Source organism: Echinococcus granulosus (assembly GCF_000524195.1).
Source record: "Echinococcus granulosus chromosome Unknown EG_S00004, whole genome shotgun sequence".
Classification (NCBI taxonomy): domain Eukaryota; kingdom Metazoa; phylum Platyhelminthes; class Cestoda; order Cyclophyllidea; family Taeniidae; genus Echinococcus; species Echinococcus granulosus.
In genome coordinates, this window is record NW_020170384.1 from 2,834,028 (window position 1) to 2,849,877 (window position 15,850).

General features: G+C 41.3%; 2 protein-coding genes across 2 annotated transcripts in view; one reads left to right on the forward strand and one right to left on the reverse strand. All coding sequences in view use genetic code 11, as the record gives it.

Annotated features, from left to right (window-relative positions):
* The window catches only part of EGR_01255 (MAGUK p55 subfamily member), a gene marked incomplete at both ends in the record, with an annotated part of 7,744 nt that extends 967 nt beyond the window's left edge, over window positions 1-6,777 (reverse strand). Inside the window, 15 exons of the mRNA XM_024490504.1 lie at window positions 393-515; window positions 727-926; window positions 1,342-1,578; window positions 1,658-1,813; window positions 2,005-2,312; window positions 2,950-3,089; window positions 3,823-3,906; window positions 4,229-4,314; window positions 4,389-4,464; window positions 4,502-4,738; window positions 4,792-5,150; window positions 5,198-5,425; window positions 6,463-6,494; window positions 6,554-6,649; window positions 6,731-6,777. Of these exons, the coding sequence (XP_024355323.1) occupies window positions 393-515; window positions 727-926; window positions 1,342-1,578; window positions 1,658-1,813; window positions 2,005-2,312; window positions 2,950-3,089; window positions 3,823-3,906; window positions 4,229-4,314; window positions 4,389-4,464; window positions 4,502-4,738; window positions 4,792-5,150; window positions 5,198-5,425; window positions 6,463-6,494; window positions 6,554-6,649; window positions 6,731-6,777 (2,409 nt within the window). The remainder of the gene's footprint in view (window positions 1-392; window positions 516-726; window positions 927-1,341; window positions 1,579-1,657; window positions 1,814-2,004; window positions 2,313-2,949; window positions 3,090-3,822; window positions 3,907-4,228; window positions 4,315-4,388; window positions 4,465-4,501; window positions 4,739-4,791; window positions 5,151-5,197; window positions 5,426-6,462; window positions 6,495-6,553; window positions 6,650-6,730) is intronic.
* A 988-nt stretch (window positions 6,778-7,765) lies between these two features.
* Window positions 7,766-13,245, forward strand: EGR_01256 (hypothetical protein; the record flags this gene model as incomplete). Its single annotated transcript, XM_024490505.1, has 13 exons — window positions 7,766-7,988; window positions 8,079-8,181; window positions 8,855-9,232; window positions 9,302-9,412; window positions 10,014-10,128; window positions 10,315-10,440; window positions 10,509-10,633; window positions 10,703-10,829; window positions 11,839-11,888; window positions 12,128-12,197; window positions 12,420-12,509; window positions 12,916-13,030; window positions 13,163-13,245. 13 exons carry the CDS (start codon window positions 7,766-7,768, stop codon window positions 13,243-13,245), a joined length of 1,716 nt encoding a protein of 571 aa, XP_024355324.1.
* Between the last annotated feature and the right edge of the window lie 2,605 nt (window positions 13,246-15,850).

The following is a 15,850-nucleotide window of genomic DNA, read 5'->3' on the forward strand; positions in this document are numbered from 1 at the left end:
GCAAATTGTCGGCCCCTTCTCGTTTAGTTACTTTCGCCGATAGGTACAGGTACTTGTTCTCTCAGTTCTCGCCTTTTGCCAGATTAGGGTGTCACTAGCCTTCCAGCGTTTCTCTATCACTTATGTTTAAGATTCTTCATCAGGTATGTCTTGGACGATGCATGCCGATTTCATTTTACGGTAATGGGAATCGGCTCACCCTCGTTAGCAAAGAACTTCCAAAGTCATCACCCATCAATGAGATGTACAGGGATTATTTGGGATACAGTTAAGCAGCACTTCGTCTTTCTAAGCTGTCCCATCATGAAATAAACACAGCTTATGATGGCAAAAATGTTTAAAAGTCCAAACAAACTGTTGCGCCATTTAGAGTAAACTGTGGAGGTGCTTACGGTGATGTTGGCTGCCGAGCTGGTCCACTGTTTGCTGAGTTGGCGCATCTCCTCCAGATTGTCTGGCGGCGAGACAAAAATGACGCAGGGCAAGAAGGGCGTTCGTCTAATGGCTCGAATTGACTGTCACGCAGAGGTAGGAGGGGAAGGAGTTACAAAAGTGTCATTAAATTTCAGCTAGTAGACTCCAGAACCATCCATTTCGACTCCAAATATCATGATATACGCCATCGTTAGGTCTGTATTAACTTCATAGATATAGATACTAAAGGCACCCTTCGATATCGCAACAAAGAGAAGAATCTATCCTACAACAACAACAACGCCAACTCACATCAGGTCGAAGAGCAAGTACGCAGACCTTGCCAGCTTTGATGATGGTTTCAATGCTAGCAACCTTGGTGCCATAGTAGTGGTGATTGCAGACGCCCCATTCAACAAAGGCCCGCTCCTTGTGCAAACGATGAAAGTCCTGTTTAGTCACAGTCTCATAGGTCTGGAGCTCTGTCGATTTTGCCTCAGGATCGGTGGTATCTAAGTGAGGAGAAGTCAATTTATCAGAGGGTGACCACTGGCTGGTGCAGTTGGTCATCGTCGGTCTGCTTGGGATTATTGAAAATATACTTGGGTCATAAATCTATCACGCTAATCGAATGCCATACGAGTCGCCCACTACCCACCATGATTATGGCCTTGTCCATAGTCGGCAGACATAAATAAGACCAGAAATTCCATCAATAGAATGTCAGATATTGGTTCATTATGTACCGATCAAGAGAGGAACAGTCTATCAAAAATTGTCAGCGAGAGAGAAACTTCTAGCAAAAGATTGCATTCACATGAACTATTAACTTTGAAACCATGCGCCGATCAAAACAGACATGGTTTATCAAAAGGCAAATTGATGGGAAGTGTCGAAGAATAACACGATTAGAGAGCATTGACTCACGAATGGCGGGCATAGCAAAACGCCTCGGTTCGCTCCGCAACAGCCCCTCAATTAACTGCTGTCTGCCAACATGTTTGGGGCCCACCAAAACCAGAGGACGTTTGCGCTCAGGCTGAGGGTAGTAGAGGTCAACCAGCTCATAGGTCAGAAGACTAGGTCGACGAATTTTTTCGCGTACTGACTCCTCCACCAGTTGTTGCAACTGATCACCATCGGTCTGTCTTAGATTGGCAATTTCTGTGAAGAGGAGAGAGAGGAGGTTATCTTGGGGGAATCGAGATTAAATGGATGGATGGATGGAAGGATGAAGGCGCACCCTTGGAGATCTCGTACTCGTTGGCACGGCGAGGAGTGGAATGCATGAAGCGACTGGTGACCATGCTGAGAAAGCGCGTTTTACGTGACTTCTTTCTCCGCAACTTCTTCAGTTGTTTTGGACCGACGCCATGGGAACTCCAGAGGTATTCTTTGTCTCAATAAGAGTGGAATTTAATGATTTAAAAACGGATATGAGTTTCAAAGTCAGCTGCTGAGAATGGTAAATTCAGAAAGCATTAACCCGCCAATATCAGGTAATAGTGAGAATACAACATTATATCTATCCAATAAAGAGCACTGCAAGAATCCGGACATCTAACTTCCCACCACATAAATAAATCTCACCAAGTGACTCAAAGCCCTGTCCATCATTTCCACAGGTGGGAGTATTCATATTAGACGACATCCAAAGACTCAAACTACTCCTCGACGTGTCCATCGAGGAGATATCACTATCAACAAAGCCATGCTCAGCATCTGCTGTAGCGTCATCCTGTTCTGACGCCTCGGACTCCGAGTAGCCGGCTGCAGCATCTTCCGCGTAGGCGCCTTCCCGCTCCATACGGAGGAGGCAACGATAGCGCTGGAAGTAAGGAGAGGGAACGAGGCCCGCCATTGAACCAGACACACCCACAGCACCCGCCTCCTCGATTCTGTGAAGGAAAAAGGTACTCAGAAGAGAGATACAGCACATCCACCCTTTCAATCTCCCACGATTTGACATCCATGACGGTGGTGCGGAGCTCTACTCGTGTCGCGTACAGTAGTAGTATGACAACTTTATCTGATGTACAGGAAATGTTTAAAAATAAAAACATCTGCTGTGGACCACTGGATTTGCAGAGTGGATATTATAAATGCGTCGACTGTTCACTAATACTCCAGTTTGGAGTTATGCGCAATAACCGAAAAATAAAGTAACACTGGAATTAGAAGATACGAAGTGGTCCATAGATGAACTATGCTGAGGGCTAGACATCAACAAGAATATGAGAATGACCTGGACAGTATTAAATTGGTAATGAAGTGGAACAGAGGCATGAACATGGGATGCGATTTCAAGGAGATATTGTGAACTTTGTTAAACAGTCGAGAAATCGGCTATCCAACAACTACTAAGAAAGCAAGAGAATTTGACACCCAATCATCCGACACTTAAAGTCTCATCGTGGGTATGAAAATTAAAAAGAGAAAGGTAATGAATGCACGTACGCCCAAAAGGCCAAAGTTCACTTACGAGAGACGGATGAGTGCACATAACTCAAATGAGAAGAGGTGAAAAAAACACACCTAAGAGCCTGCCACCAGTTGGGATCGCGAGTGTTTAGAATTCGCAAGATGTCGCCCTTGTCAAAGGCGATGCTAGCCTCGGGACAGGGATTGTAGATGTCGTTCGAAGGCTCGTAGCTGAAGAGAGCTCGCAAATGGGCCTGCAGAAAAACCACCCACACACAATACCGTTTCAATAACTCATTATTTTGAAAACACATTTAGAAAGTAACTTGAAAAATTCAACGAGAAACTTCTGGATTTGAATAGTGAGTCAACCGGAGGGAGTCTACATCGAAGGTAGTGTAGACAACAGTGTAGATTCCAGAAACACAACAAACCACACCCTGCAAACTCATCACCTATATAATCACACACCTGTTTCGCTTTATTTGAGCAAGAGCGTTCAATTGCTGGTAAGACAAAACAAATACCCCAAGGTCCAAGAGTGAATCCGTTTCCCATGAGAAGCACCAATCTTGCTAGAAGACATTAGTTAATGCAAACAGAAGACCATATAGCCAATTTTAAAATCACCTCCCAAATACACGGTAACAGCGACAGCTACAAGGAGTGCACACTTAAGCAGGTGGGCTCTCCGGTCTTTACCTTAATGGCATGCCATTCCATTCATGTCGATTCTGCTAGCACCTGATAGTGCAAAAGGAAATAATAAGCATCGTTTCTTTTGAGAAAATACTAAATAATTGAGTAGGCTTTCGTCGTGGGTGTATAAACCCACCACGTTGGACTTTGATCCACACTCGTAGAAATTAAAAAAGGAACCCACAAAGACTTGGGCAGACCCCTCTATTCCCAGAACGTGCAATTTCCTCTCAAGTAATATGGAGTAAATAAATTACAATGAGGCGAATCGAGATTGTAGGCACTTACCACAGGCTCCTCCTGAAAAAGCGATGCCTCTGTGACCGGAACCACCGGCGCAACCAGCAAATCAATATTTCCATCGAGATTTGTCTAATAAAGACCAAGTGACCAAGTTATATTACACTTCAAAAATTTCATCGAGAATAGCAGAGAGCACCGCCTAATCAGAAACTGATTGCACACAAATGCGCACATGCACATGCATAAGAACGAGACGAAATGGCACTGAGCGAAACAGAGAACATGCGAGATTACCTAATCACAGAGTGGGCGAGTTCTGAAAGCAACAGAAGGTTCTGACAGTAGCAAAATGTTATAGTAGCACACTATGAACGTGTACTTTAGACACGTAAAACAACCCATATTTTGCTTGATTTTGAGCAGAAACTAATGAGTATTATCTGCCACTAACGAGGATATGCGAGACATGATCCACGTCCTTGCCCATCAAATCGATCCCATTGACCGAAAGTAGCTCATCCCCCTCATTCAGTAGGCCTGAAAGATGTAAGAATCCGAACTTCATTTCCGGACGGTAAAAAGAAAGATCAACTAAAAGGGAGTCCAGTTACCAGTTCGTTCAATCAACCCTCCACTTATAATTCTTCCAATAACAATCGCCGAGCCCTCATTTCGTACGGTGGCGCCCTATTATTACTAAGCAATTAAGTCCACTTGAGCTTACAAAGAAGTCCTCGCCCGATTTTTGCAGGATAACATTGACAAGAGTGGTTCCGTCAGGAGTTGAAACAGTGTTGCCTTGATCATCGACAGCGAGAATCTTGTAACAACCCTCAACAGGACTTGGATAGACTGTTCTTTCCATGGCGCCAGCATCCGAATCGTCTTGAACAGGAACTTCCCTTTTCTCTACCTGCTCCGACCAAACCTGCTTCACGTCATCGTAAGCAGTTAGTGTTTCCTAGAAGGGAGAAATGAAGAATAGATACCCAACTTGCTCCATAGATAACTCACCACAACTTGAGGTTTTCTTAAAATGGTAAGGAGTTCCTCCATCTGGGAAGTTCGACCATTCAAAGGGATATTTTTGAGGTCCCAAGTGACTGCGCTGAGTGACTGGAGGGCTGAGTCATCGCCAGCCCAAAGCTCCATAGGGATATCACCCAATTTCTCGCAAGTTCTTTCAAAAACTGAGGCAATAACATTATGGAGGTTAAAAGCTTGGAGAACAGATCTGTCGGAGACTTTGTTTGCTAACCATTCCCATTCCTCATCATCCCGTCCATCAATATCCGATGAATCGCCATCTGCACCTCCACCCTTTTTTAACCTTCGTCGGAGGTTGCTAACGAAATCACCGTGATTTATACCTTCTAATTTAAGTGAGGGGAAAACATACAAAGTGAGTAAACCAAATTACCTTCACTGTCATCAAAGGCTAGGTTACTCCTAGCAGCAACGATCTCCCTAAGTTCCTTAGCAACTTTTTTGGCGCGAGCCAGAGAACGTAGCTTGTCTGATTGACGAAGTGAACGACGCAGAAATCTGTCCTCCTGGCGCCTCTGGTCTTCAAGACGCTTTCGTTCACTGAGTTGGCGAGCATAATCGCGGACATCAGTCGTTGCTGTTAAATGTTGAGAAGTATCATCTAAAGAGGAAGAACAGTAAGAGAATGTAGCGAGTCGCTTACTAAAAAATGTTACTTTGTCTTCAGGTGAATCCAAATGCTCACTCATTGTGGAGTGATGGGTTAATGCACGCAAATGGGGAAGCCTAAATGACCTAAAACTGCTCTTTTGTACATGGAAACTGCAAAATTTCCCTTTTGAAAAGCACAAAAATAGCGAAAAGCTAAAATGAGCTTAATTATAAAATATAGCCTAATCAGACGGCCAGTACAGCTGTATTAAGATACTTTACTAAGTTATTTAGGGCTAAGTATTTCCTTAAAAAACATTTGAACTTCAAAATGCACTGCCTCTAAAAAACTTGCTGAAAAAATGCAATTTATTTGCGACTATTTTGGCTGACTGTATTTCCAATTTTACACACCCACGTCAGCATTTCGGCACTTCTTTGCTGTAGCCTCACGAAACTTTCCTGAAGACGAAAGAAGACATAATACTCGGAGAAAATAGATGTATTTGACATGAAAAAGGTATTGCGGCTACTGACATGGCCAAATTTCCAGCCCATCTGGCATGGTACAAAGGCCAATTCAAAAATCTCCCCAAAAAACCGTGAGATAAACAAATTTCGTATTACATTGCGATCCGAAGAATGAATAATCCTTATGCAAAATATGTGCTCCTGACGTACAGAAGTTTAGCGTCCTGGGACTTCTCTGGAGACGAAAAGAAGGCTTAATACTCTGGCAGAATATATATTTAGAACAGAGAAGGTGTCTGGGCTACTGGTATGGCCCGAAGGCCAGCCCACCCAGTGAGGTACAAGAAGGATAATTCAAAGTACATATGTGGTGCCCTACCAATACCGAGGGACAAACCACCATCGTATTACGGAAGAGTATAGACTAGTGACTCGGCCCCGGGACTGGACGGCCCAGCGGACATACAATGGCGAAGATCCCACTTGATCCTATTGCGAAAACCAAAAGCTAAACAAAAAGTAGCATAAAAAATGCCTTCTCTTTAAGCGTCGTCTCTGAAATTCCTTGTAGTAAACCTTCCGCATAGACCACCACAATGTAATCAATCCTGAAAGAAAAAAATTACGGGCCAACTGTACCCATCGTCAAATTCCCACTCAATTATACCAGACATAAAGTTGTGCCCCGCATAGGAAGTAGATTCTCGAACGCTGAATGTACTGGCCATCACGCGTATCCGTATTATGTCCCAGGAACACTAGCCTTAAAAAAGGTGTGAGGGGTATTGTGTGATCACTTTGTTAAGGTCTTCATGCAAGTGGCGTAAATAGCTTAATAACTTACTTTTCCAGATTTGTTGTGGCAGTCATTGCTTTGTTTGTTGCTAGCATTTTTATGCAACAAGGGACTAGAAAAATTTCAAAGCTGGACTTTATTTAAAATCCCTCAGTTAAGGATTTATACATATTTGCCCATCCGCAGAATATGCTTTTCTCCGTTGCGATAAGTTTTAGCGCATAGCAATGTAAATTAAAGATTTGCCCTTTAGCATCGGGTTTGCCTTTCGCTGACATCACTCAGAGCTCTGAGGCTTCCCTTTAGGTGAAGATACTTAATATTTGGTCGAACATGTATATGATGTACAGGGGGATGGATAGCTACTGACAACCAGGAGGCTAGCCTGCTCGGCCGAGGCACATTAGCAAAAATCTAAGGTGACCAACTTACTAAAATTACGAGTTACACTAACTTAATAGAAACTTTTAATATGTTTCTATTTTAGAACCTGAAGCAAACCATGCTTTGCAATAACGATTTTGTGAGTGGATTTGTTGTAAGCTAATGTAATTAATGAGGAATACTTAAGAACTTTCTTGCATAATAGTTAAAAACCTCCAATGCTTTGAAATAATAAATTTTGACTGCCGACCTTGCAGTTTCGCAATCACCGCATAGATTAAATACCCGTTTCGTCCATTTATCCTAGGTTTGTATCCACGTTGGGTTTTGTTGTATTTTGGGGAGTCGATAGTATAGCATTATATTTTCGGCAGTCTTCGAAAACCTAATGTTATACGATCACAACCCATTCGGACTTGAAAATAATTTTGTACTTGGCACTTCTTCGTTCAATAATCAGAAAGAGTTGAATGACCCTTTAAGTCTTCCGTATTTTTAACATGCTTTTATGATACCTAACGAAACATTCAGAGTGGTGACGTTGAAGATAAGACGCATCTTAAAACTACTAAACTATGCACAATTTTGGTCATGTATGCCAAAAATTTACAATCCTCGTGCTAATATGCATAACTTTGATCTTGTAGTGATGTTTGAAAATATTTTGAAAAGAATAAACGATTTTGCAGATAAGTCATAATGCAGAGGACTCCACGACAAGGTACACTAGTGGCAAACAAGGACAAGGGCCAAACCTGGTCCAACATGGTTAGTTCCTCGTCCTCTTTGCCCACTCGCCGTCCATCTCAAGTGGCTGATCTCGAGATTCGCATTGCTGCGGCTGAGAAGTTCAACCAACAGATTTTGCACGACATTGCCGACTTAAAAGAGGAGTTCCAGCTAAGTAAGAGCAGGTTTGCTGGTGAGTGAAACTCATCATCGATCTTTGAACACTATTGTTCAAAACGAAAGCAAAACTTTGAATATTTCACTTTGACTTCATCATCTATAGCTTATCCATCGAGAGGGACTCTCAGCGATGGTTTGGATTCTGGCGCTTCTCTAATTCAGACACCGCCTCAACAACGAAGCAAATCACGTGCTGCAAACCCATCGTAAGCCATTAAAATGCACAGTCCTAGGATTTATTTTTGAGTAAAATTTTGATAAATTTGGTGTCTTCTTAGTAAACTTTTATCAGAAACCATTATGTCAGTATTTTACACTAAGAGACGTGTCAAGCTTGTAAATTTTGCATATTCTGAGGATCTCAAATTTACTTTTCTGCGTGTCTAATTTATGAAATTCAAAGGAAATCAGTCGTAAGTCACTTTACGAAGACGCCTCCCGTGTCCTTATAAATAGCATTAAAATGCCTCAACATTACTTTTCATTGCTACTAAAGTGGTCAATGTGTAGTAGGATTCGCCCCATGTGGGTGATTCTTCACTGATGTACAGAAGAGCTTAGAGATGGCAAATTTAGCCCCCAGGTATACTGCTTGAATGAAAGCACAAACACAGGGAAGAGAAGATTCCACTTAGGTAAACGTGTAGTTGGACAAATATAAAAGAGCCAGATCTCAATTACTTCTCGTGACAGTTTCATCTACCGTAAATTTTCCAAGAAAGCTGAATCCAATGGGCCACTTAGCCATAGAATGACCTCGCTACTTGACTCTTTACGGTGAAGATATTACGTCTTATCTGATGTTTCTTAGCGGATACTAGGGTAAAAATGTTGATGGACATACTGACCTCAACAAACGAAGTTTATAATCCCTACTAGATCTATCAGTGATCTGCTGGGTAAAACCAACACAGATCAGGCGCTTCAAAAGCTCTCTGCCGACCTTCAGACCGTCAGCTCGCGTTGCGGAAGTCAGGCACTGGATATTCAGAACCTCTATCAAGAGCTGAAAAATTTTGACTCAAAAATGGAGAACACTTTGCGCAATGAGCTACGCTGCCTTCAGGCTGAAATTTCGGCAAATATTGCGCGCTCGAAGAGCACCTCCACCAACAAGAGCACCGTTCCCAGTGTTAGAGGCAGCAGTTCCATAGACAGGGCCGTGCAGTGTCTAGAAGCTGCTGTGGCACAAATAGAGAGGAAAATGGAACAGATTCAAAGTGATCGACTGCGATTTGAAAATACTGTCCAAAACAGGTAAGTATGATTCCCTAAAAACAAAAAATCAAATGGATAAATAATGGTCGTACTTATACTTGTCGTTAGTCTTCTAGATCAAACTACCCGGTCGTCTGAGAGTGACAAAAGCACAAAGGAAGCGATGGTGGAACTGCGGTCCATGCTCAAAAGCAATGCCCAGGAAATTATCTCCAGCAAGTAAGTGGAGAGCACTTCGTATTGCTGGCTTGCTTGTTGATAACCCCCTCAACGATACCAAATATGGTAATTCAAGGGGTCCAAACAGAAGAGGCGCTGAGACAGCGACATGACCTTAACATCTTTTGACTACCCACTCTTAAGGCATGGGGACTGTAGTGGAAGTAACCGAGGCTTGTTTCGACCTCCTGTCTAGTAGTCGTTGTAAATATCTCGATGGAAGCCATTATACTGAATCCAAAAATGCTAATGTTGAAGCCTGATCACAGATGGGAGGGAATTAGATCTGTTGAAGTCATTTGACACTCTTGGTTATTTGTAATCGTCTCATACTTTTTTGGTTACGGGAAGTAGATATAGACTTTTTAGCACTTTAAATAAAGGTACTTGACAACAGGCAACAGTCAGAAATAGACAATGTCAGAATCGTTATGAATATTTTTAGACTATCAGGAATCGGAAATACCTTTTAAAGCTTTTATTGTACGGTTAGAAATGCAGCTAAAATATAAAAAGGTGTCAGTTTGTGACTTTCGTTCTCTTACAAAAGAGTTGGTGAGATTACCATCCCTGAAATGTTGAAACCAGGTTAATTTTTTAGACAGAATGTGCGTTCAGAACTGGAGGAGTTGTCGAACCAACTTAACCACCGAGTTACAGGTGCCCTCGAAAAGTTGCAAGATGAGCTTAACAACTCCCGCACGGACTTAGAAGCGGTGAATTTCTACTTAAACTCCTTCCCTTTTTAGCATTTTAATTATCTTCAAGGTCACTTGGTACTAAAGTTGACAGTGGTCTTAGTGAATGAAGCGGTGTTGTCTTCACACCCACTCTAGATTCATAGTTACCATTTGTCAATGGTCCTTCGATATCTTCCGATACCAAAACTTACTTCTTTTCAGGCGCTGGGTCGATTCAGCCTCGCAAATTCAGCCTATGAGTCCAGACTGGTAGAGGTTGAAAGCGGGCTCAAAAAGCTGGCCAAAGAGCTCCCTGACGACCTTAATGAACTTCGAGAGGATCATCAGGTTTGCCTACTTCACCGACTACTTTGCCATCACTTTTTAGCTGAGTAATGAGCGGTTTTTTCTTAAAGGCACATCAGAAGAAACTACTCAACTCCCTGGCACAACTAGATCTCGCTGTTGAAGTGCTAGAGCAAGGCCTGTCAGATGAGAAGGAACAGTTGAAAGGTGTCGTTGCTGCAGAAATCAAAGCCAGGTTGGTTTAGAAACGAGTAAATTGTTAATACAACCTGACCGTCTTAAGTGGTTACATTACCCTTTATAGGACCTCAAACATCTTCACAATACAGACCAAATTACAGGAGCTGGAGGAAAGTACCAAGGAGGCGGCGCTGAAACTCAACTCGTCGGTGGGTGAAATTCAAGAGAGGTTGGATCAACTAACCAGTCAGGTTGGCCAAATACATAACTTTTCCCTTGCCATGTTATTAGTTAATCGTAAATAATTTTATCTTGTGATACAGGGAAAGCATATTTAGATTTGCAAACCACTTTATGGAAGTTGAGCAGTTAACCGCAATTACTACAAATCCTCAAAATTGCTTTAAGACTTTTAAAGTTAATCCGGATGTAAGTAGAATTGTAGAGGGACAAACGATTTTTCTTGTAACCTTTCAAAAACTTTCTCTTGATGTAATTTATTCTTCTTAACCATTGCATCAGTTCGCCTCTCTTGCAGCTTCTTGAGCCACCTTTGAGGAAGGAACGAAGCGCACCACTATGAAAGTTTTAATGCTGGTAAAGGTTTTCTGAGAGGCCATGGACGCAGACAAGGACCAGTCACACCGAGATAGTGACCTTAGCCATTGAGAGTGAAAACTTGTGTACTAAAATATCTTGCAATCTGATGGGCCTAACTTGTAATTCGCGGTCAGATTCAAAAAACAGGAACGACAAAATGAGGAAAGCAAATTAGGCATAAATTACCTAATCATTGAATGCACTGCTCTACCATGTTTTCTGTTGTTTACACCTATTCTTCTCAAAGCCCAAGAAAGGGTTTATACTTTAAATGCAGGAGAATTAATATTGCTCCTGCTATCTCATTGTTCCTATTTAGTAGGAGGCCGTTGTTTCCCTAGTGCAGAAATAATGGCTTTTAGGGTGCCATAGCAACAAAGACTGGCATTAATGCTAACCACTGAGTTTGGTGATGGCAAACTTACTTAATGTAGGCTGAACAAGGAAGAGCAAAGAATTTACTCACACAAATTGTGTACAAAAGGAACAGGAGTATTAGTGATACGGCATGTGGTGTAACTCAAGCGAATTTGATTAATTAAATACGCGTTGGAAAAGACAGCTGGACAACAGATAGCCAACAAAATCTTGGAAAAGTCCGAGCTCTACCGAGCTTAACATTTGCCCGTTTTTAAAAGTGTGGCTGGTTTTTCCTCCCAGAAACAGGGCTCGGTCCAAGGTCAAATTCCTCCAGGTGGAAGTGCAAACATGTAAGAATATTATGCAAGTTTCTATGATATAATGCCCATCCATGCTGAACTTACACAGTTTTGATTAATTAAAACCCGAAAAACCAGGATATCAATGCTGTAAATTTCTTTAATAAAATATTTCTTTATATATCAACTTTTCTAAAACGAACTAAAACTCATAAGTTCGCCCTAAAAATTAGTTTTATATTGCGTTTATTCGTTCTCTTCTGAGCTTGATTACTTATTGCCAAAAATAGATCGGCGAAGCTTAAGGATTTGGAAAAAGAAGTAGCTGATCTCCAAGCCGACGGTCAACGCGATTCTGAGGTGATTTTCGATACTGGCTTTTAGAGATTGTGATTGAATGTATAATGTAATATATAATATATAATGTGTGTTTAAAATAAAACAACCTAACAGACTTGTAAGATGTCCTGTTACCTATCCTTTTCTAAATGGTGCCGAAATCAAATATTGCCTGTGAATATACAGTTTTTATTTTTGCTGCCCACTGATCTTTTTGGTATTTTGCTCAAATTTTTGTTACAGGAATTTCAAAAAAGCCTTAAAAACATTGCAGAAGCCGTTCAAGCAGTCAAGGTTGGACTTCTCGCCAAAATGGAAAAGCTGGAATACGAGGTAATTTTTGCTTCCCTAAGTCGGTGGCCGTACTCTTCTACGGGCCAAAATGGGTTGGTGCACATTTTAGACGAAGGTAATGAAATAAAATCACATAATCCCGTTAAACTTTACCGCAGTTTCAAGGTTGCTTCGAGACTCTACGTAAGAGGATTGGACTTTGACATCATCCTTTTGAGGATTGTCAACACTAGACTTTCACGTCTTTGAAAGAAAAAAAGACGATTATATTAAGAGAGTATAGGCGTTTATTTCAATTATTAAGTCATTGAATATAAAGCGTCTGTAATTAATTGGAGGAGTCTTTGGCGAGTCGTGTCCATAATTTTGTAAACCAAAGATGAGCAATTTTTTATCTACCAAGGAAAATAAGCGAAGGTTAAATCTCAATAGGTGTTATTCATAGGCCTCCAAGAAGTGTCCTCTGGTATTGACAGCTGGAGATTACGAACGTAGCAGCCATTCCGCTTACTGTCTCTGGTTTGAGCCGTGCTACTTGTCCAAGGAAATCCGTGACAATGGTAGAAATAGTCTTTTGGGAAGATTGACCTTTTAGCCTTCCCTTACTCACCCTTGATTTCCCCTTTTCTAAATTCTGCATAATTCCTGCTGAGAGGTTAAGTAGTCGTAATGGACAGATCAGCTCCCTTTAGGACGTGAGGGCAAGTATCAGCCGGTGATCGTGGCCACGAGCGGAAGTGAATGGAATCTTGCTATTTTCCTCAATCTCATTTAGTTGTCTCGCTAAACTTAGGTATTTTCAATAAGTCTTAATTTTTTATTGCAACTCCTCACAAAACATGGCCAATTCCGGAATCATGCGTCTGGCGGACTTTATCAATATGACTACCCCGTTCCCGTGGCCTACACATCCATCTCAAATGCTCTAGAAATGCTGAGAATGTGTTTCATGAATTACTGTCCCTTAGCCATGAGTTTAAAGCCAATTTATCCGTCTTCAAAGCAGCGGACTACAGGTAACCACTGACCAACGACTTGACCCCAGGTCAGGTGTTTAACTGTGCTGACCCAGCGAGGAAGGTCGAAATCACCACTTAGAACAAGCAGAATACTGCACATCCTCCAGCATCGCCTCCACCAAACATTATACTGTGCAAGTCTCCTACATAGGATGTCCCTAACGAATCGTTCCAACATGACTTATCAAAACTCCTGGTCTCGATGCCTATTCACAAAGATCACTAAGGGCAACGGTAATGTGTCGCCTATGGTACATCTAAAGCTCTGTTGTGACAAAGTTGAGACGCTGAGCTAAAGAAAGGTTAACGGAAAATTGACCATCGCAGTTCGGATGCATTTTTGGCCGATTTAGGTACTACTGAAAAACCGGAGAAGTAATGTATTTATATCCACGCCACGAATTCTTGGACCTATTTTATCCCCTTGAGATCAACCAATCTATTTATAACAGACGACTTTTTGTAGTCGGTAGCCATACACTCCGGAAAAATACACGTAGCAAGTAAGTCGACGTGTCACACATATGTGACGCCGCTGGTTAGGGAGTTAATAAAATTGAAAATGCGGAGCGTTGTCCCAGAATATCTTCCAAATTCACTTTTTCCTGTGCTGTGCTAACATTTTACGGTTGCACAGCCACCCACACTGAATTCCGATCCCTGCAGCACAAAGATACGTCAGACCCTCTGTCTCCGCCAACTTACCATAGCTTATTTTCCTCATTTAGGGCGTTTTCTGTAGTAATTCTAACTGATTTTATTCCTGTATTGCTTGTTTACTGTTTTTGCTGTAGAACGCGATACTAGGAGAGCTGCCAAAAATTCACAACTTTAATAAACCCTTCAATGTGGATACTCACTGAATCAGACGCCTCCATAATACAGCCTCATTCTATGAAGTTGTCAGGTTTTAATATGGTCTTCACGATTCCTTACTAGAAGTAAAAGATACTGGACATACCTCAAAGTGATATTAACAGTTCAGTGGTTTGTTTATACGTGGGATTTAGAAGGGGAAAATTGATTTGTCATGAAACCAACAATGTCAATTGTCAAGGTTCCATAGTTTTCAAATGAGAAAGTTGTATGCGCTACCACTTTTTTCTATTTTAGACCAATATGACAATCCAGAATTTGGTGTCAGAAATCAATGAGCTCAAAGGGAAGATGAATCAACCAGAATAACATCTATCCCTGAAACTGAGAAAAGCTAAATAATCAGAGGATGTGCTAAATGTCTTGCAACCTGTTTTAGTAAGAAAAAAAGGCCCTGCTTAAATTCACCTCTATTTGTTTCAAAAATTATACTATGGGGAAAAAATCGGCGTGGAAATAGGGGTTTGGATTATCCATTGAATGAATACAAAATTACTGAGTGGTATGTTTTCCCATTTATTTTCAATTATGCAAGTACGAATTTGTTAGAATAAGGGGCATTTAAAAAACTTGTAGAAATATCATAATGGAATTCTGACCCAAATAAGCTATTAGAAAACATGGTACGGAACTGCAAGTTATTGTTCATGAAAGTCTCACCACTTTTACTTGATTGGGTCTAAAACAGTAGTCCTTAAACTGAACAAGTAGAGAGATCCGTAATTTTATCTAGCAGCAACTTAATCCACATGGAGACTTCCGTCTGAATAGGTTTTAATTTTACGCTGTGGTGTGATCTACGAATCTCGATTACAGTCTCTTAATCTTCACGTACATTGCTAATACATGGTTTTTAGAGGAATCCAGACCTACAGAAAATAAGATACATGTGGAGCGAGACTCCTCGGTCTCCGCTTCCCGATTCCTAGCGTTCCTAGACAAGCCCGGTTGGTTTACTTTGGACATCTTTATTAAAGACGACAAGATGTATAGGGAAAATACAATATTCGAGAAGGAGGGGAGCCGCGGTCACTAGGTAAGGGAGAGGGCGATCCAGTTACCAGGTTCGAATTTCCTGCTTGCCTCCTCCCTGAAAGGCACATTAAAACAACATAAGTATTACATACAGATTCAGTTAACGAGTCCCAAAAACATTTGCTCAAAATCATTATGAAAGCTTATGTCCAGTCATTTGCCCCAATTATTCTTCTAGGTTACACCAAAGGCTACAAAATTTAGTCTATTTAATAACAGAAAGCTTAGACAGGCTTCTACACATTAAAAGTGACTGCAGTAAGAAGGAAGTAAAAGCAGCACTAAAATGATGCCCTAAAAGTTGTCCATTAAAGCCTTACCTAATCACGAAATTACCACCTATAAAGACATCATTTTGCTGGTAAATAAAGTTACAATTTTTAATTTTGTAAATTCACCTTGAGGGCTGTTGTTTAAGCTCGTCAAGTAAGTTGCACGTTCTTGAATATC